At 38.4% G+C, this 21,703-nt stretch overlaps 1 protein-coding gene across 1 annotated transcript in view; it reads right to left on the bottom strand.

Annotated features, from left to right (window-relative positions):
* Positions 1-21,703, bottom strand: part of tll1 (tolloid-like 1) — a 56,453-nt gene that overhangs the window by 8,385 nt on the left and 26,365 nt on the right. The window contains exons 7-18 of the mRNA XM_079811401.1: positions 16,648-16,826; positions 15,817-15,922; positions 15,601-15,725; positions 12,427-12,542; positions 12,138-12,240; positions 11,908-12,024; positions 9,978-10,123; positions 9,188-9,383; positions 8,970-9,095; positions 8,441-8,601; positions 8,141-8,321; positions 3,874-3,999 (exon numbers count right to left, since the gene is read on the bottom strand). Of these exons, the coding sequence (XP_079667527.1) occupies positions 3,874-3,999; positions 8,141-8,321; positions 8,441-8,601; positions 8,970-9,095; positions 9,188-9,383; positions 9,978-10,123; positions 11,908-12,024; positions 12,138-12,240; positions 12,427-12,542; positions 15,601-15,725; positions 15,817-15,922; positions 16,648-16,826 (1,682 nt within the window). The remainder of the gene's footprint in view (positions 1-3,873; positions 4,000-8,140; positions 8,322-8,440; positions 8,602-8,969; positions 9,096-9,187; positions 9,384-9,977; positions 10,124-11,907; positions 12,025-12,137; positions 12,241-12,426; positions 12,543-15,600; positions 15,726-15,816; positions 15,923-16,647; positions 16,827-21,703) is intronic.

Genomic DNA, 21,703 nt, shown 5'->3' on the forward strand with positions numbered 1-21,703 from the left:
TGAGAGATGTTTGACATCAATTTTTTCCAAATGTAGAGTAGCAACTCAAACTTTGAACTTTGCCCTGGTTGTGAGGTGTGCATATGACAGAAAGACTATTACTGAATGCTTAACCTTTAGTATGTTTACCTGGGCTCATAGGTTTACCTGAGACTCACCTTTCCAATAAACTAGAGTAGATCTCTCTTATAAGAGACTAGCTTTCTTTAACCTATCCTCGCTCACCCTCACTAGAATATACACTCACCTAAAGGATTATTAGGAACACCATACTAATACTGTGCTTGACCCCCTTTCGCCTTCAGAACTGACTTAATTCTACGTGGCATTGATTCAACAAGGTGCTGAAAGCATTCTTTAGAAATGTTGGCCCATATTGATAGGATAGCATCTTGCAGTTGGAGATGTGTGGGATGCACATCCAGGGCATGAAGCTCCCCTTCCACCACATCCCAAAGATGCTCTATTGGGTTGAGATCTGGTGACTGTGGGGGCCATTTTAGTACAGTGAACTCATTGTCATGTTCAAGAAACCAATTTGAAATGATTCGAGCTTTGTGACATGGTGCATTATCCTGCTGGAAGTAGCCATCAGAGGATGGGTATGGTGGTCATAAAGGGATGGACATGGTCAGAAACAATCCTCAGGTAGGCCGTGGCATTTAAACGATGCCCAATTGGCACTAAGGGGCCTAAAGTGTGCCAAGAAAACATCCCCCACACCATTTACACCACCACCAGCCTGCACAGTGGTCACAAGGCATGATGGATCCATGTTCTCATTCTGTTTACGCCAAATTCTGACTCTACCATCTGAATGTCTCAACAGAAATCGAGACCAGGCAACATTTTTCCAGTCTTCAACTGTCCAATTTTGGTGAGCTCGTTCAAATTGTAGCCTCTTTTTCCTATTTGTAGTGGAGATGAGTGGTACCCGGTGGGGTCTTCTGCTGTTGTAGCCCATTCGCCTCAAGGTTGTGTGTGTTGTGATTTCACAAATGCTTTGCTGCATACCTCGGTTGTAACGAGTGGTTATTTCAGTCAAAGTTGCTCTTCTATCAGCTTGAATCAGTCGGCCCATTCTCCTCTGACCTCTAGCATCAACAAAGCATTTTCGCCCACAGGACTTCCGCATACTGGATGTTTTTCCCTTTTCACACCATTCTTTGTAAACCCTAGAAATGGTTGTGCGTGAAAATCCCAGTAACTGAGCAGATTGTGAAATACTCAGACCGGCCCGTCTGGCACCAACAACCATGCCATGCTCAAAATTGCTTAAATTACCTTTCTTTCCCATTCTGACATTCAGTTTGGAGTTCAGGAGATTGTCTTGACCAGGACCACACCCCTAGATGCACTGCCATGTGATTGGTTGATTAGATAATTGCATTAATGAGAAATTGAACAGGTGTTCCTAATAATCCTTTAGGTGAGTGTATTTAAAATATTTATTTGGAATTTTTGGCAAAACATGTCTGTGAGTGTGCTTGTGTGTGTGTACAAGGACAAGTGATTACAGCTAGATCCACGCTGTCAGTTAACCCGCTGTGACGCTGAGAAATCAGGTCAGAAAAACATTTTCACCAAAACCCTGCAGTGTGTGTATATGTGTGTTAGAGTGGGTGTTCTCCAATACGAATGACTGAGAACAATCCAACCTGCCATGGCCTTCTTTGTCTTCACATAGAGTGGGGACCAAAAATTTGAGACCACGAGTGAAAATTCTTTGATTTTACATGACACATTATATAGTTGAATTGATGAATGTACATGTTTATTTGATTGAGTACAGTTTCAGTGTTTCTTAACCATTTTGATAACCATTTTTCATTCATGTTTTTGTATGTAAAGCACTTTGCGTATGAATTGTGCTATATAAATAAACTTGCATTGCCTTATATCTCCCTTGTGCTTCAGTGACAGAACCACTCGAGCTGCATGAACTTTACAAATGTGTGTAAAACCTGATGATCATCTTATCCAGCATGATTTGAGAATGTTCCAAGATCTTGTACTTCAATGGAAACTGACCATTTGACCTCTTGTACAAAGGTGTTTGCATGGTCAGTCACACAAATGTACTTATTTGAATAGTGACCTAAGATGTTCTGAGCTCTAATTGATTCTTCTTCCCTTTATATCATAACTTTTTTATTTTATTTTAAATTATCCTATTTTATTTGTATTTGTTTCCAGGTTTAAATATATATGTAAAAAAAGATTTTCAATGTGGCATTAGACTTTTGGACCCCACTGTATCATCTACAGTATTATCACACTACAGATACACACACAGACACACACACACACACACACGAGCACTAAGTCTGGATAAGCCTCTATTATTCCCTCTGATAATCAGGTCAGTGTGCATTAGTGAACAAAGGTATTTTCAGTGTTCTGCCTCCGGTGTTCACACATGCACACACCGTTGGTTTGAATGTGTATACATAAGGTGACTTGAAAGGAGTTTGTGTGTGTGTTTCTAGGTCAAACTTTATAAGTGTGTTATACCAGCCCATAGGCTATCTATGTTTTGCTCTCTCCCTCTAGTTTCATTACTCTACACATGACAAAATCATTCATTTTACAGTACCATCATTAAAGGCAGAGATGGCCCTATTGACATAATGATGATATTCTTGTGTAAATACACTAGTAATACTTGTATAAGCAACTAGTAAAGCTGTTCTAGTGTTGCTACTGAGAGACTTTTAAGAGATACACATCTTACGCAAACACATGAACATGCATAAAGGAAAATGAAAACAGAAGCAGGATTAAGACTTTGAAGCTCTCTGAAACTCCAGATGTTTAAAATCAGAGTCAGTGAGCTATCCTTTAAGAGACAGTAAAGACTGAGTGTGTGTGTGTATGTGTGTGTGTGTGTGTGTGTATTCCAGGATGCCGCTGGTTTAACTTCTTGACCCTGACTCTAGAGCTTAAAGGGTAATATCTCTATCCTCCTCTCTTCAGGTCTAACTGTTTTCTTTTCAAAGAGAAACACACACACACACTGCTTTAAACTTTCCAAAACCCACAAAAATGTTAAAAGGCCTGCAGGGCAGAGCTACACTGGAAGTTGACAGTGCTTGTATGAAAGGCGAGGTTTAGTGGGAGACACTGTTTGACTATAACAGACCATCTAAATGCTTCAACATGTGCGGAGATCTGGAGGACAACTGTTTCAAAGTTTACTTTAACACTTTAAGTTCAGTCACCTCGTTCATTGTATTTATAATGCAGCTCTAACTATTAATAGCACATTTGTTTTTTATATACACTGCTTTATTACAAGATTATTTAATTAATAAATGGTTTTAAAAGTTTCTCATCTTTTCATCTGACCTCACTCTCACTGTATAAACAGAGTTGTTTTGATTCTATGCTTTTAAGACCGCTGTGTAAACGGCCTCTTCGCATGTGAAATGATCATTTATGCTTTGTTGTATACTCCAGCGTATCGGCTCCAGTGTAGTTTTATTTATACAATAACTGCCCCATCCTTCATAACAAAGCTTCTTTAAAGCCTGCAAACAATCCGTGTTGAAATGTGCTGCAACTGTTAAGGTCAGATTGAAATTGGTATCAGACCCCTTGAAAAACCTGAAAAAAATATTTAATTGTTTTATAGTCAAATTTTAATTGTAATTTACGTTTAAAAGCCTAAATAGAGACAAAAAGAAGAAAACTTGAATTACTCTACATCTTAAATGCTGAGAAGAGAGTTTCAGGGTTTTTTTTTCTTTGCTGTTTGTGGGTTTTTGCACAAAATCAACATGCTTACACATGCTAGATGTGCCACTGCCAGGTGACTACCCTCCCTCATCCTCTCCTAGCCACTATTATTCTTTTGCGAGTGCCTGTACATACCTTCCTTGCAGTCGTGTTTGTTCTCATGCAGAATAAAGCCGTTGCGGCACTGGCACACATAGCTGCCAATAGTGTTGATACACTCATGCTGGCATCCACCATTATCCTTTGAACATTCATCTTTATCTGTAACAGAAAGAGAAGAGAGTGACTAACAGTGAGATCCAACCAGATCCTGAACTTATTTTTATATCCTTTGATTTAGACATTTGGAATCTGCGTGAGAGATGATGACTTGTGATTGTTGAGAGAAATATAACAATGTGCTCTTTAGTGTAATAATAAATTCTGACATCTGGAGTCTGAATTTGATATTTATTTTTCTCTAAAGAGCAATTACAGTGAGTTTTTGAGGTTAAATGTCTATAACAGTTAAATTAACCAAAGGAGATGAAAGAAAAAAGATTCATGGGTAAATTCACAGTAATGTCACTTTTATCCATATTTCAACACAAAAATCTACATCTTATTCGTCATCTTATACATCCTATCCACCCAAAATACATTAAACCACATGCTAAATACAATGAAATAAAGCAGTGCCACATTTAAATTAAGCACACCTGCATTCTATGTAAATTAGGCTCATTATAGATGCATATATTATAGATGTACCATTATCTGATTTCCATAATTGCTTTAGCTAATTGGGCACAAAAGCAATGCTCTTGCAAAAAAACTGATATATAATTGGGCACAAAAATCCAAATTAATTAAGTGGTTAAGTCCAAATTTTTCGAAGAGACCAGTAGCTTTATATGATTAAGATTTAATTTATGTTATTTTGATTAACATGGATTCGTTTTACGATCTCTTTATGAAGCGACAAAGTGGTAGTTGCGTGGACTGTCAATGGAGGGACTAGACTGGGTAAACCCAGCCTGATCTGCCGGCGATTTGATTTTGCCCTGCAACTCAGTCTGGAAACCTGAACATTCATTTCTACTGCTTCTGTAACACTTTTGTGGGAACCAATCACAGACTGGCTTATCCACCTGGCGCGCTATTGGCGGGTTTAACACGATGACGGATAGAGAAGCGATGGGTCGTTGCCCGTTGATCACGCCTCTTGTGGTCTGATTGGTTGAAGGACTGTCCAATTGCATACAGAGTCATTTGAATTAAGCTCATTGATCACGCCTCTTTCGGTCTGATTGGTTGAAGGACTATCCAATTGCGTACAGAGTCATTTAATTCATGCTCGTTTATCACGCCTCTTGTGCAGTAGAAAATACAGAGCAGACTCCCCAGACCAATGTTCAATCTTAAATTGAGCTTTGTCTGGTGATAGCCAGACAATGGAGGGACAGAAATCTCTCAGATTTAATTAAAAATATCTTCATTTGTGTATCAAAGATTAACGAAAGTCTTACGGATTTGGAACGACATGAGGATGAGTAATTGATGACAATATTTTAATTTTTGGGTCAATGATTCCTTATGTTTTTTCCCCATTGCACATCTATACGCCGCAGTGTCAAAAAAAGAGTCAAAAGCCTAAAAAAAGCTGTTATTTCCATGGAAGTCTCAGGTTTAGCTAATTATCACACTTCAACCACAGCTCAAAACCACCAGCATATCCTTCAAACCCAATGTATGACAGATGGAGAGAGAGCTAAAGAGACCCAAGTCTTTGTGGGTTACCACACATTTTTCATAATTAATGCTGTTTTCAAGCATGCATTATGCCTTGAACAATTTCCTGTTGTTTTATTGTGCTCAGTGAATAGTTCCCTTTCTGGACAAAAGATCCTTATTTTTACTATAAAACTAATACTTGATCATAAAATGCCACATCTGAAGAGATAAGAGTGTGCTGTCCGTTTGCCTCTCCAAAATCAACTCTACACCTAAAAAATAATTTTACAGGTCAAGCGTATCAGAATCTTGCTTTCTTTCCTGTGCATATACAAGAAATTAATCCCCTCTTTCACTGTTTCCAGTTCGGCGCTCTCGTTCGGCTCAGTACACATTCACACAGATCAGGAGCATGTGGGAGAGCTCTGGGGACCTCCCTAAGTCTGCAGGCACTGGGCCAGCAAAAATCCAGCCTCAGGGACTTCCAGACAATGAGAGTGATGCTATTGTAACTCATTGAGAATTGAGCTTATTCTCTCTCCCACTCACACAGTACATTTTATACACTACAAATCTATTCAGAAGAGCCAAATACTGTACAAACAGATGACTCATAAAGTGGCAGACCCTGCTTATGCGTCAGCTTAAAGTAATAAGCTGTGTTTTTTTTTAAACATGAAAACTAGCCAATCAGAAAAATGTGTATTTCTTATGCTGCGTTCACACCGAACGTGAATTGAGCGACAAATCCGCTTCTACTGCGTCTAGTTGGACGCTTGAACATTTTTAATCCACTAGCGTATAAAGCGAACGTTTGAAGCGAGTAGCTCCGTATGACTGCTCACTGCCAATATCAGTCGTTCCTCCATGTTGAATGAGTGACTCCGGGCGGCCCTGCCCCTGTTTATCACGTCACATTAATATGTCACGTAAACGCGGGGCGAACAGACGCCAAATTTCAGATTTTTCAACTCGCGTGTCAGACTGGGCCAGTAAGAACTTCACTTCAAACGCATGAATGCACAAAAAGCACCAAATAAAGTCACTCACGCAAGACACTCAATTCGCGTCTTTCGCGGCAACTGGATGCGCGAATGAATCGTCCATCGCAGCGCACTAAACGCGTCTATTGACCTCAATGCGTCTTTACATTGACTTAACATGGAAATCACTCACTCCAGACGCTCAATTCGCGTTTGATGTGAACGCAGCATTATGCATTTGGCTTGGCTGATATTAGATTAACAAGGTTTTGGAAGAAGTTTGTATGGTTGGAAGAAAGCATGACAGTGAAATTAATAAAAATCACTTACAGCACTTTTGACTATACATAGAATATAATATTAATCCTAATAAAATCCATTATTAAAATGTCAAAAAAGTTTGATTTGAAAAGTAGGAACACACATTAAACTGAAGGTCTTTGACAACTATAAGAAACAACACTTGCTGTGGCCAACAAAGACTGATCTAGTTTTTAATCACAATTTTCTTGTTTATCTGGTTCATCTTCTAGAATCAGAAAATCTCTCTTTCTCTTTATAACTTTGCCAACCAATTTGAGTCTTTTCATATCTTATAGATCACATGGGTGTGAGATTATGAAATAATAATAAAAACAGGGATTCACCGCATGGGGGAGGAAATGAACACAATTAAAAAATGATATTCTTGTTTCATGAAGATGACTGGACTATTCATCTATTATCAGCAGATATTAAAATTATATTTGTACACAAGCTCACAACTAATTTTCTCTTGTACAGTCTATAATGAATATAAGCATTATGAGATTATAATACTGTCATATGAATCTCCTGGATATACTGTATTACCCGTTTTATTTATTATTAGTTTGTGAGCTCTAGTCAGACGAAAAACTGAATCATGTTAATAGTGTAGTACAAATGGTTGCAAAAAATATTAACCATTTGTAAAAAGTTGCACCGTCTAATTATCATGCAATAAGTTCAACAAATGCTGCTGACCCAAAAGGCTGGGACATTTGTTGCCAAAGAGACAGAGCCCAGTGTCCCAAAAGATGAATGGATTTTTTAAGGCACCTCAGATGTGAGGGCAAATCCATTTCCAAAAATCAATCAGGGGAGAGAAGGCTGTACCTGAAACACGCCTTGACATGACCTGCAGGCCAATCATACCTGGCACATCATTATCAACGTCCTGGCAGGACAAAAATATAAAGAGTCGCTTTTTGCAGTGAGCAGGCCTGTCTGTGAAAAAGAATGCCCTGATTCACACACATTTAAAGTTTCAGTACACTTTTCATTTTGCAAAATACATTGTCAGCACACATTAAAATATCTGAGTTTACAGACACTTCCAGATGTTACTTACCCCAAAACATCTACATTTCACGTTTACAAGTGGCAATCGGGCATCCAAACAGGTCAGAAACACAATTATGCAAAAGTCCAGATTCCAGTGTTTGGGTTAATGCTTTTGTAAAATCTGTTCCAACAATGACAGTTTCAAACCAAACCCACAGAACTTCTCACGATACAGTCGCAAAAGAGCGAGGGCCTTTTACCTCAGAAAATGTTTGAAAAGCTTTCAAAATTTACATTATGATATTCATATATACAAGCGAGCTTGGGAGGAGGTGTCAAAACATAGCTAAAGACTTGCAAATCTCCATTTCAAATGAAAAGCGCTGGCATGGTGGTCTTACCGGAGAAGAAATGAGCTTTGAAGCCTTTCTTGGAGACTGTGTTGTCTGATTTGAACTCGATTCGCATGTTGTTGTACTGGGAGGTGATGACCTCTGGAACCTCTGTTCCGCAGTATTTCCCATGAAGCTTTGAGTCAGATGACAAGCCGCTCCGCACCTCAACATAGTCATACTTGCACACCTGCACATATAAAATAGACAAATAATACACTGATAAACATCCATCCATCTTTCTACCTACACAAACACTAACACACTCTGCCACACTGGCACACAGAGTTAGCGAGTATGTGATCTCACCTCATTTCCCTCTAGTTCAAAGGCTTCGAACTGCATGGATATGCGGTACTGAGTGGGGGCAACCACTTGCCACACACAGTTCTTATTGGGAGGATATTCCTTAGACCAACCTGGGGTGGTGATCGTGCCGTTCAACTTAGTCAGCAAGCCACCACATGCAGCTGAAAGAGAAAAAGAGTGAGAACAAAGTTTTAAAAACACAAAAGTGAAAGATTCTGTCTTTGGTGGTATACATACTAGTAAGCATTTAATTAAATATAAACTACAGTTCAGGTCTTTGATGGTTTTTGTGTTATTTTAGTGTTACCGCAACACATTGTGTTTTATTAATGACAGAAATCATGTGGTTTCTGAGCAGAGTGAGTGTAGCCTAAGAGTTGTTTGTTCTTGTTGTTTTCCTGTTGACTGCGGATGTTTTCCTGAACTGTTCATTTTGGCCTGAGCATCCGCTGAGCATGTTTGAGTCAAGCAAACGGAAACACCTGTGTGCAGTGCGTGCACACACACACACAAGCACACACTTTCTTACCTTCACAGCTCTTCTTGTCAGGGGCCAGTTCGTATCCAGGATCACAGGCACATTTGAAGCTTCCTAATGTGTTAACACATCTCTGTTCACAGCCGCCATTATCTGGCTTCAGACACTCGTCTTCCTCTGTTTTAATCACACAGACATCAGTTGAATGGACAAGGGCCAACACATCAGCTTCTGGTAGAACTATTTTGTATGTGTGTGTGTGTGTGTACCTTTGAAGAAGTTTGCAGCAAAGCCTGCTTTATTTACAGTCCCATCTGAGACAAATTTCATCCAGAGGGTGTTGGAGGTGGAACGGATATCTTCAGGTTTATCATAGCCGCAGAATCGGCCAATCAGAGGGCTGGTCTCAGACAAACCGTCTCTAACCTCTAGATAGTCATATGCACAGCTGTCATGTCGCTCAATCTGCACAAGCACAGGCACAATACAGCATGTGTTAATGTCATTAGCATTTCTATGGCACCTTACAGTAGGTGTCAATGCCTAGGAAACCAATCCAATAAAAACAGGATCTCAGGCGTCTCTGTGTATATTACATGCCAGGCTCTCAGGTCTGGTACACGTCCTGCTCTTATTACATAGACTGCATGCGTGCAAAAGAAAGTGTGAATGTGTGTATGCAAAGGGAGAGAATGTGTTTTCGTTTCCTCTGAACAATTCGACACCTTTGACCTACTGACACACACAATGGTGCGCATACATACTTATGACTTGTAACAACATTCTGACATTTTAATGTAAATAATCAAACGTGCCCGTCTTTTGGCCCCACACATCTGCAGTCTTATAGGAAAATCAACTTGACAATGATGTGTGTCTATTTGTGCGTGTATATCATAATTATAAACAAAACAGCACATGTGTAAATAGTGACGTCTCTCAGAATGAAAAGACAAAGGAAAAGGAGGGGAATGAATGAGGAATGCTAAAGTGAAAATAGTACTTGACCGGAAAAACATGAACAGAAAACAGCCAAAAGAGAGGAGCCAACAACCTCACCTCAAAGACCTGAAAGCTCAAGCCCACGCTGTAGCCCTCGGACACGGTGATCCTCCACACACATTCCTTAGATGGACGGTAGTCATCTGGATAGTTTGGAGACTGAATCTGTCCAGAGTCCTTACTGATCTCCCCTCCGCATATTGCTACCGGACACAAAGAGAGATTGAGAAAATTATCAACATTAAATGATCATCAACATTAAACAGCATATAAATCAAAACTGCCTAATGTTACTGAATGAAATGTCGATCCAGGACGAGCTGTAGGAATGTGCAACCTTAGTTGCACAGGTGTTGATGGACTCTATCTATGTTTTGATCATCGTTCTGAATCTGATCTGGATGTAGTCTTTGACAAAAACTTGATTTTCTCAGCTTTTTGCTCAAAATGCTGTTCTTTCTTTTGATATATTGCATGTTCAGATGTTCATACAACAAAATATTCTGGGGGCCCTAAACACTTTTTGGAAAATGATAAAAAATGCTGGCGGTGGCTGGCAACTTTTTTTTTTAAGCAGAGAAAGAGTTAAAATAATATTTGTAAATGTTATACAATTTTTATTGATCTTATTGTTTTGTAATACTAGTTTTAGATACAAATTTAAAGCTGATGTAATTTGAATTATTAAAATATTAGTATATTTATTAGTGCTGGGCAAATTAACGCGCTAACGCGGGCGATTCACTTTTTCAGTTTAATGCATAAAAAATATTTTATGCAATTAATGCAGCGTCCGTTTTTATCGAAATGTCAGTTTTGTCGAGTATTCTCATATTAGGAGTCTTAAATTAGTTAAATAACGTCTTAAATTAACTTCTGATCTTAAAGTAACAGCAGCACTGATGATGTCTGTCATTAATGTTCATCAAAGAACAACGGGAACAGAAAAAAATGTAGCTTTAATGATGATTAATCTATATTTCATTTATTATTTATGCAGTTAAGAAAGGTGTTGATAACTTTATTCAATTTCTATATAGGCCATGAGGGGAGGCCATGGGTAAATATAACATTTATTTTAATGGGTTTATGTAAAGATTGTTTTAAGTTCAATTAAATTAAAAGTTGTTATTTTTAAAGCCTAATACATGTTGAAATTGGTAGCTCTCAGTTACACTGTAATGTAACGTCAGTAATGTTTCATAGAGACATTAGTATTAGTGAGATTAGTGAGCCTTCATTCATAAAAAGATGCCATTACAACAAATATTTAAAATATGCTGTCTTTAAATTGTTTCTTCATTCATTTGGAGAGTAAATAAAATTATTACAATTATCAAAATATTAAAAACACCAGTGTTTTTTTAATTGTGATCAATCATGATCAATCTTTTTTTTATCGATTCACAGCACTAATATTTATATATTTAATATGCAGTCAGCTACAAGCAATCTATTTGTAGGTTGATTTGACCAATGGCAGATGGGGGATTATTTTGGAAATGCGTTTGGAAGCATTCATTCGTTTTGCAATCCTGTTTTGTGATGCTAGTGCGACACACCTAACCGTTATTAAATTGCAATGAACAGGAAATTGCTTCATAATAGTTCACACACACTAGGGGTGTCGCAATATACTGGTATTGACGATGACCTTGATATTTAAAAAACGATACACTGATATAATGTTAATACTACAGATATGATAATATAGCAAGTAATCCGGAACCATTTGTTTGACACTACAACACAGTAGTTGACAGTATTGTAGCTCAATGCTGGTCTCCACCCATCATACAACAGAAAACAGAGGAAGAGTTTTTTGGATTCCGTAATAAAGACCGGGTGTTAGACAATTAAGTCTGCAGCCGATCAACAATAAGTTCTTTTGTACATTTTTGTTCAGTTGTGCTTACAAAATCTCTCTCTGCCTGCCTGCCTACACTACACAAAATATGATATTGTGATAGCTCTAACACACACAAACCTTCATAGACTGCTGCGAATCCCTTTCCAACCCAGTTGCTGCTACTGCGGAACTCTATCCACATCCGACTTTCTGTGGAGACCAAAACCTCTGGAATTTTATCCCCACAGAAACGACCTGCACGGATACACAAACAATAAGATATGATTAATAGTTCCCCATAAGCACGCATTGGTGATTCAAATGATTGTTTAATAAATTCTAGATTGAGGCCACCAGTATGAATGTACCCAGCAATGGCGCTTTCCTCCAGTATCCATCACGAACCTCTATGTAGTCATACCAGCACAGGCTGCTCTTGTAGAGGTCCATAGTGGTGAAGTTTAACACTATCTGAAATGGGAGGCACACATGCAGCTGTCAAATACGTCAAACTTCACACATTGGATGAATGTTTCTTTATCTACAACCTCACAGTGCAGAAAATTATAGGGAAAAAATGGATTGAAAATTGCAGATACAGATTGCGGAACAGTTTAGTGTAATGAACCTTTGTAAAGTCCCACAGAAGTGTCTTACCTTCTCCCCGGGTGTGACGGAGATCCTCCATACACAGTGTGTATATGAAGGGTACCCATTAGGATATCCCGGAGATGAGAAATTCCCCACTGAGTCCTGTAGTGTTTCACCACATGCTGGAAAGGGACCAACACAATAACATGATTATTGATAATAAAACATTTCAGTATTTGAAAAATTCCATTTATTGTAAAAACATTCAGTAATCGCTCGGATTCAAACTGATGTCTTTTTGACTAATTCATTAAAAGAACCGACTCAAAAGAGTGATTCGCTCATGAATCAGACAACACTGTATGTGCTGTTTGTTTTTTCATGCAGCCGGGAAGACAACACAATAGAAAGATGTTCACAACTCTGCAAAAAATTCTTGTTCCGTAGCACTGTATATTCAGCAGTGGCCGAGCGCCACCGCTAAATAGCAGTGCAGGAAACAGATACACACACACACAATGAAGTAACAAAGACCTATTGACTGTTCTAACGAGATCTCAGGAGCCAAACAGTGCAGGATAGGGTAGAAGATTCTCTGTTCAAGAGAAGCCAAATCTTCTGCTTACATTTGCCAAATGTTCCTCCCAATTAGCGATGTAGTGGTTGGCCAAACATTAGTCTGAGAGGCCTCTGTTTTTCATCACAGCTCATTGGAGAGTGATTGCATATGTAGGTGCTTTTGGGTGTCGATTTCAAGGAAGTAAAAAGACATTGTCACAAGTCACAGAACAATCCGGTTCACAGTCGCGCATTAGATAAGCTGTTATCTTAGACTAGGGCGGAGACAGTCAGCCTACGGAGATATGTAGAGATATGAACGTTGGACTTACAACAGTAGTTTTAAAAAATTAAGATGACTATGGTGTCATCATTTACTCACACCATGTCAAATTATCTTTAAGGCTGTCAAAAGATGAACATTTTTAAATTGCGATTAAACACAGCATTTTTTGTGCGAATAATCACAATTAATCACAGACGTATCGTGAAATTAAGCATACACCATTTATTTAGTTTAACATGTTAATTTTGTCATCATTTGCTCTATCCAATAAATAATCAGATCCATGGGTGGTTCTCATATATACACATATTTTCTGCAAGCTTTTTTTTCAAGGTACATTTAGGCTGTGTTCACACTTGACGTCTTGACAAGAAAAAGTTGAAAAGAACGCTCTTTTAGTTTACTCCATAGGATTCTAATGTAAAACAGACGCTGGCAGCTTCAAAAAAGACGTCAAGTGTGAACACGCCCTAGGTGTCTTTTCAAAAAAGGACACTTGGAGACTCCAAAAGGACACCAAATAACCAAATTATATAGAGTCCATGTAATTAATAAATTCATGCACACCAAAGCACCCATGAAAAAAAAAACATTACAGAAAAATGATTTCAGGATTCACAGTGTATACAGTGCAACAGCAAAAGGCTTGTTTACATTTTAGACAAGTCTAGTAGCGAAACTGAACAGGACCACATGGAGTTGGCAAAAATGAATAAAATGAAAGTATACTTATAGTCGAACGCATACCCTTTATAGTATACTCCATTTGATACCGTGTACGAACGCAGGTCAACACATGCACTCTAGAAAGTTTAATCTTTGTCCATGGTGTGCGCTATTTTTCTCCAGAAGCTATGACCGATAAAATGTCTTTGTTTTCTTTTAAACTAAAGTTGCGGCAATCTCATAATCCCTTCACATAATCGCTTGTCAATGTGGGTGTCTGTTGTTGTTCCATCTCTTTAGTTTCGATTTTCTTTACAATAGTGCTGTTTTGGACTAATTGTTTGAATACATTTGTTTACTGGATCATTGGACTAAAAACATTCTCAAAGTGTAACAGCTTAAAATGATCTGATCGCAAATCGAGATAAAGGGTTAGATTAGAAAATTGCTTGCGCCATATTAGATGCTCAGTGTGATAATCTAAGATCCCCTGACTGCGTGACGTAAATTATGTTAATGATGCAATTTCACACGCTTCAGTAATTTATTTGCATTAAATTATTTTAGCGTTTTAAGGACTTGGAATTAATTGCATGCGACAGGGTTAATTATATTCTTTCTTCCACAAAACACAAAAGCAGATGTTAGGCAGAATATCCAAGCTGTTCTTTTCCATACAAAGAAAGTCAATGGTGATTTATACAGTCAAGAACCATAAAGGACAAAATAACATCACAGAAATATAATTAAAGACCTGCACGAATCATTTAGGCTACTTTTAGGGGACTTTCATTATGCTTTTTTACCCTTTTTGGAGAATTTTCCATTCACATATATAATTAAAGACTTGTATGAATCATTTGGGCTAATTTTAGTGGGCTTTTATTATGCTTTTGTCCTTTTTGGAGAATTTTCCCTTTACATGCCTTTAAAAGGAAAAGAACAGTTCTACTTAACATTCCAAATTCTTACAGACATTCTTCTTAACTTCTCATTTTGTGTTTTAAAGAAAACTGCTCATTTAGGCAAATTGTAAAATGAAAGTGGGCATTCAGTTCACAAATTTTGTCACAGACAGTGAACATGGTGGAAGGGAGATGGCTTTGTCTTTGAATGTGAAGTAGGCCATGCGTCACACATTTACACACACACCCTCACTAGTGCATGAGCTCAAACCAATACAGCAGTAAAGTAGCACACTCATGTGCCACTCACATGGACACACACACACACACACACACACACACACACAGGCAGTAGAGCGAGAGGATCTTATGCTCTTTGTCCCTGAAATCTCAGGGTGGTCCTCTCCTCTTTCCTGCGCCAAATGCACACCCATCCATTCACCAAACCACTTGTCCCCTGAAGGGTTGCAATTTAATTTCTCCAGTTCATGGAAACCCATGCCAACATGGGGAGAACATGCAAACTCTACATAGAAAGGACACCTGGCTCAGCCGGGATTTAAACAAGGGACCTTCTTGCTGTGAGGAATTTGGCCTACCCAATGAGACACAGCAAAAAGTGTAAGTGCATTATAAAAATGACAAAAACAAATGATCTCATGCAAGCTAACACACACACACACACACACACACACACATATATATAGCTGGAGACACTTCTCTGCTCATAAAGTGAGGTCATCTTCCTGCAGTTAACACCCTTGGTCTTCCTTCATTTAAGTTTTCACTTTCTCTCTCACAAACACTCACAAACTGCAGGCCTACCTGGGCATCGGTACAACTTCTTAGCTTGCGATATATCTCCTTTGCTGAGTCTAGTTCTTTGACCGATAGCAGGCCTGACGCCGTTCTCATCGCGAGAGGGAAGAATTGTGTCCAAAAACATTCCTCTACGGAAGAGAAAGACAAAAAGAGAAAGCTTAGAAAGTTGTATATTAAATTACTGAGTGCGAAATTCCTTGTGTGTGACAGAAGTCTCACCTGGAGAAAGTGTTTCTGGCATAATGCATGATGCTGTCAAAATCATACGGCTCACCAAGAGAGTTGACATCCCCTGGTTCCATCTTAATGAAGTTATACTCCTGACCTGAGTGCACACAGATACACTCATATTAAAACAGATGTTTAGGCTCACAGGATCAAACAGTGTGTTTAGGCATGAATAATGGCTGTAACCACAGAGAGAGTGACTAAAATAAATACCAAAGATGGTGATCAGTAACACTGAAAATTCTTAACATACAGTAACTGACACAGTTTATTTAAATGTGCAAATAAAAGTGCAAATTAATTGATCAAATCTTAATTTAAATGGATAGTTTGTGCTTGCTTGATGTGTGAGAACCAATGAGGTTTGTCAAGAAATCACAGTTGAGCTTCCATGTTTACTTTATTTAATGAGCTCTATGTATTTGCATTGATTGCATCAATGTTTATATGTAAATAAAATAATAAAATTTGTTTAATTAAATCAGATAAAGTGATCATGTCTCTTCAGAAGACATGGATTAAAAAACACTATATTTATATGGTGTTTTATTTACAATGTCTTTATAAATGTTTTGAAGCATAAAAAATAAAAGTAATATGATTTACTTTTACATTGTCTTTATGAATGTTTTGAAGCATGAACATTTTGGTAATGGATGGATAAAAATTATGAGAGCTTATTAAAAATATATTTTATTAATTTTCTGTGAAAATGCCTGTGATTTTTTTTTGTGAAATTCACTGCCACTGTGAAACGCAGCCCTATTGAACTAGCAGTTACCTGGTAGGATTCAAAGATTTAAGTCATGGGTCATGCAGTACCTGGTTGGATGTTGTCTCGGATGATAGTCACATGATCGTCACGGTCAGGTCGTGTATGCTCGTGCCAAAAGCCAATTACGTGCCCAAGTTCGTGAACGACAATGCCAAACTTGTCGCAGTTCTTCCCAATGGATATTGCCTGAGGACCATTGCCACGACGACCGACATAAGAGCAACACCTTGAGAACCAAAAAATAAAAAGTTAAAAGTCTGAAGATCTCAATTAAATGTCAGCATCTTGTTAGCTCACCCCACTCTTGAATAACTCAGATTCTGGTTATGTCACAGGATTGTAATAAAGTGTACAATGAGTGTAATGAGGGGGTGATGGGAGGTGAGCTGGTATAATGCTTAGTTGTTTGGGGTAATGTAGTTTACTGTGGGGTGAGCAGGGGATAGTGTGAATGGTGAGAGCTGATTATCTGTGATTAGGGTGAATCGAGGTTAGCTTTCAGACACTTGCGGTGTTGTTTCCTTAACGACAAATAAGCACACATTTTTCACCTCAGACTGAGTGCTACTACAAAGAAACGCAGGAGAGACAAAGGCCCAATCCCAATTCTATTTTATACCCCTTTGCCTTCCCCTACCCCTACACCTACCTGTTCCCCTTGCCCCTTGAAACAGAGTGCCAAGGCGTAGGGGTGAAAATATTCCCCTAAGAAATGGGACACCACTACTATACCATTTCACCTCATCATACCCCGTTTCTTTTATTTTAAAATCCTGTGACATTTAACCAGTATGAACAGCAATGAAGTGCGTAGGTATATCTAACAGAAATCAGGCGCGAGCACGTTTAACAAATTACTCACTCCCAACAGAGTTTTGCGCTGTGTTTGGACTTAATAAAATGTCGCTCGTTTTCAGTTCAAAAACATATGAGCCAGAGTTTCCTAAGATGATACAGAATGATACAGAACATACAAGACTAGTGAAGCCGCTTTTCCATTGGACCAAACTGTTCTCTTTGTTTATTAACCGTTCCATTCCGTGCTGATCCGAGCCGGCCGGTACGGATATGGTTTCGTTATCTACTGTGGTGCTACGATAATGTTCATACGTTATACGTCAAGTCAGTCGTTGCCTTGGTAACGCAAGAGTTTACAGATGATATGTATTGTAAATATTGACTGCGTTATGAAGGATGACCTGATATATATTTTTTAACTATTATTAATATGTGTTCAAATCCCGCAAATAGTGTGTTTAGCAAACTACGGAGAAACGGCAGCCAGGCGACACGCAAGTGATCGATCCCGAGTGGCAACTCACACACATTCTATGCAGCACGGTAGTCGGTGGAGGGAAACTCCTCATACCCCTTCGTTCGAAGTGTGGTCCTGAAAAATCTTCGTTTGAAGGGCTATCTGGCCCTTCCCCTTACCCCTACCACTCCAGCCAAAAAAGAATCGAGACACCCCTACCCCTTCACGTGAACACGCAAAACGAAGGGGTAGGGGAAAGAGAAGGGCTAAGGGGTAGAAATGGGATTGGGCCAAAGAGGAACTAAAGAGAGGAAGGTGTACCAAAGAAGGTCCCATAAGACAGTCTAAAGTAGTGGTTTTGCTCCAGAAGCCAGATTTTAAGTTGGACATCAAGTAGGGAATTTTGGCCACTACAGTACCAATACTTATTTTTTGATGCAATGTTATAAGAAAAATAATTGTGATATACAGTTTATGATTGTGTCTGCACAGCGCTATTCAAGTTGCACTGTATGCATTAAGCAATGAGAATATTTGGCACATTAAGGTGAATTGTTTCACTTGCTGGTGTTTGTACAAGCCTGCAAATCCGATTATTATTAACAGCAATATTGCCAGCGGCCTCACAACCCTGCTGACTGTGTGTGTGTGTGTGTGTGTGTGTGTGTGTGTGTGTGTGTGTGTGTGTGTGTGTGTGTGTGTGTGTGTGTGTGTGTGTGTGTGTGTGTGTGTGTGTGTGTGTGTGTGTGTGTGTGTGTGTGTGTGTGTGTGTGTGTGTGTGTGTGTGTGTTTTGGTGGTGGTCAGCTATGTTTGTATATGCTGACCAGATCTGTATGCTGTTCTTTTTTCTTTTTTTTCTGAATAACAATAGCATGTTGGCAAGAGAGAAGTATTTACAGTATGAGGGTTCTACAATGTTGTAATATGATGTGTCCTTCAAGTGTTGGAAATATCATAATTACGTGTTCCAGGCACATGAATGACCAAGCTACGTCGTATTTAAAAGTAGGAAACTCGGAATTCTAGATGATACACGAGTTGCAACATTGGAAGAGGTGTGTCGGTTTGAAAACAATGATCTGTAATGTAGACAATATAGGGCCAGATTTACTAACAGCTTTCAGGATTTACTAAAGACGCGCAGTGATAAATTAGCGCTGAAAAGGCGTGGACAGTTATTTTTTGCGGCTAACCTTATTGCATATGTATTTGTAGGAGTTTCCCTTACAGGCACAAAATGTATGGGAGTATTTAAAATTAATCACGCAAGGTGATTTACAAAGGTTTGCGCACGTCAATTTACTGGTGTTTGCGTCATTATTTACCCCCCCCCCCCCCCCCCCCCCCCCCCCAAAAAAGCATGTCTTAAACCAGACGCTAATGGGTAGATTGTGTTGGTCATTATGGAAATGATCCGGCTGCATCTGTGTGCTTTAATTTGCACGTCGCCAGTAGATTGCATGCAGAACTGTCCAATCCCATCAGTGTTTTTATGGAATTGCGTTCTCACGGTAATTTGCCCTGTTTAGTAAATCTGGCCCATAATCTATAATCAGATCAGTGAGTGGAAAGCAAGTTGGTTTTGAATGGCGTAAAGCTAATCACTCAAATTTTAAGGTTTGCTTTATGTAACAGTAACATTTAGTTGTGATAACAAGTATAAATAAGTTTTACTTGGTAATTTTATTGTTTTGAATTCAGCTGTAGTTATTGTATTATATTACTATGTACTACTCCAATTCTCAAAACATCTGGTGCTGATCCTAATGATTTAAATAATTATAGGCCCATATCTAATCTTCCATTTATTTCTAAAATAATGGAAAGAATAGTAGCAACACAACTTGAATCACATCTGCAAAGTACTGACCTCTATGAGCACTTTCAGTCTGGCTTTAGATCCAAACACAGCACAGAAACAGCTCTTGTTAAGGTGACAAACGATTTTCTCTTGGCTGCTGATTCTGATTTTCTGTCTATTCTTATTCTTTTAGATATTAGTGCTGCCTTTGATACTATTAATCATTCAGTATTATTGGAACGATTGGCTAGCATTGGAGTAGCTGATAATGTGCTACTTTGGTTTACATCTTATTTAAATGACAGGAAACAGTTTGTAAAGATTAAGAATGCTCATTCAGAGCCTGTCTCCGTGTTCCACAGGGGTCAGTGTTGGGTCCGCTTTTATTTTTTATTTATATTCTACCTCTTGGTCACATTTTTCACTCCTTTGGTATTAATTTCCATTTTTATGCTGATGACAAGTCTATGTTTCTACAAGGCCTAACGATTCCCATCCCCCTGTCATCTTACTAAATGATTGCAGGATGTAAACATCTGGATGACTAATATTTTTTTAAAGTTAAATACCAATAAAAATGAAGCCCTTCTTGTTGGTGCTAGGTCTGCTCTATCCAAAGCTCAATCCTTCAATCTGTCCATTGATAACTGTCCGGTTAACTTTTCCACCCAAGTCAAAAGCCTTAGGGTTATACTTGATGGTTTGCTTTCTTTTGGTTTGCATATCAATAACATTTCACGCACTGCATTCTTTCATATATGTAATATGCTAGACTCCGAATCGATTTGGTATTCCTAAAAAAACGTCACAGATTGCAGTTAATTCAGAATTCAGCAGCCAGGATTGTTACCCACTCACGTATCTTTGATCATATTACTCCTATTCTTTTCCAACTGCACTGGCTTCCTGTCCATTACCGTGTACATTACAAAAGTGTACTCCTTACTTACAAAGCTCTAGTTTGGCACCTTATTGCCTTTCGGACCATCTGTATACTCCTGTTCGCTCTCTGAGATCATCTGAGGCAGAACTATTTTGTTCCTGTTCCAAATTTCAAGGTGAGTTCCTTTGGTGGTAGGGCTTTTAGTTGCGCAGCTCCTAAGTTATGGAATTCTATACCACTACACATCCAAAGCTGGATTCAATTTCCCAATTTAAAGCTCAGATAAAAACATATTTGTTTAGAATGGCTTTTAATGATATGATTGATTGATTGGTGTGTGAGTTTGTGTTTTATTTGCTTCTTATTTTTTATCCTGTTTGTACGGTGTCCTTGAGTGCCTTGAAAGGCGTCTTTAAATAAAAGGTATTATTATTATTATTATTATTATTACTAGTTATACTTCATATAATACTACATTATTAAGAGAGTGAACTGCTTTCTCCCAACACATACAATATTATGCACCAAGACCGGGCCGAGGTGTGTGTCAAAATGAGGACATTTTATCATTTTTAAATAAAGTTAATTCAAATTTGTATAGACTAACCCTCATAAAATAATCAGCACTAAAGTGGGAGGGGAGGGTCTCGATGAAATCCTAACACAATCTTAGGGGGGCCAAAGAAAGGTTAAACCTGTAAAGTCGGAGTCCGAGGGAATCCAGATGGAATCTCAATAGTCTACCATTAAGAATGTCTCAGACACACAAACAAAGCAGTAATCTTGATTCCAGTCGCTCTCTATTTATAACTTGGATTAGAACACCTTAATCCCTCATTTCATAGCCATTGATAGTGTGGAGTAGACACAAACAGATATATTCAAACTAATACAAAGAAACAGACTCAAAATAAAACACCTTCACCAATCTACATCAAAAAAGAGAAAGGAATATTGAACCGAAACAACTATGAAAATGTGTCTTGTTTTCTGTAATGCAGCTTTGGAACCATTTGTATTACATATAAAAGTGCTATACAAATAAATTAAATCGAGCTGAACTAAATTTACATTTTTAGTGACTTGCTTACAACCCATACACAGATATGCCTACAAATACCCAACCTTGTAAAATTGTGTTTTTATATTTAATCCATATTTGT

This window comes from Gobio gobio (assembly GCF_949357685.1).
Source record: "Gobio gobio genome assembly, chromosome: 3".
Lineage (NCBI taxonomy): Eukaryota > Metazoa > Chordata > Actinopteri > Cypriniformes > Gobionidae > Gobio > Gobio gobio.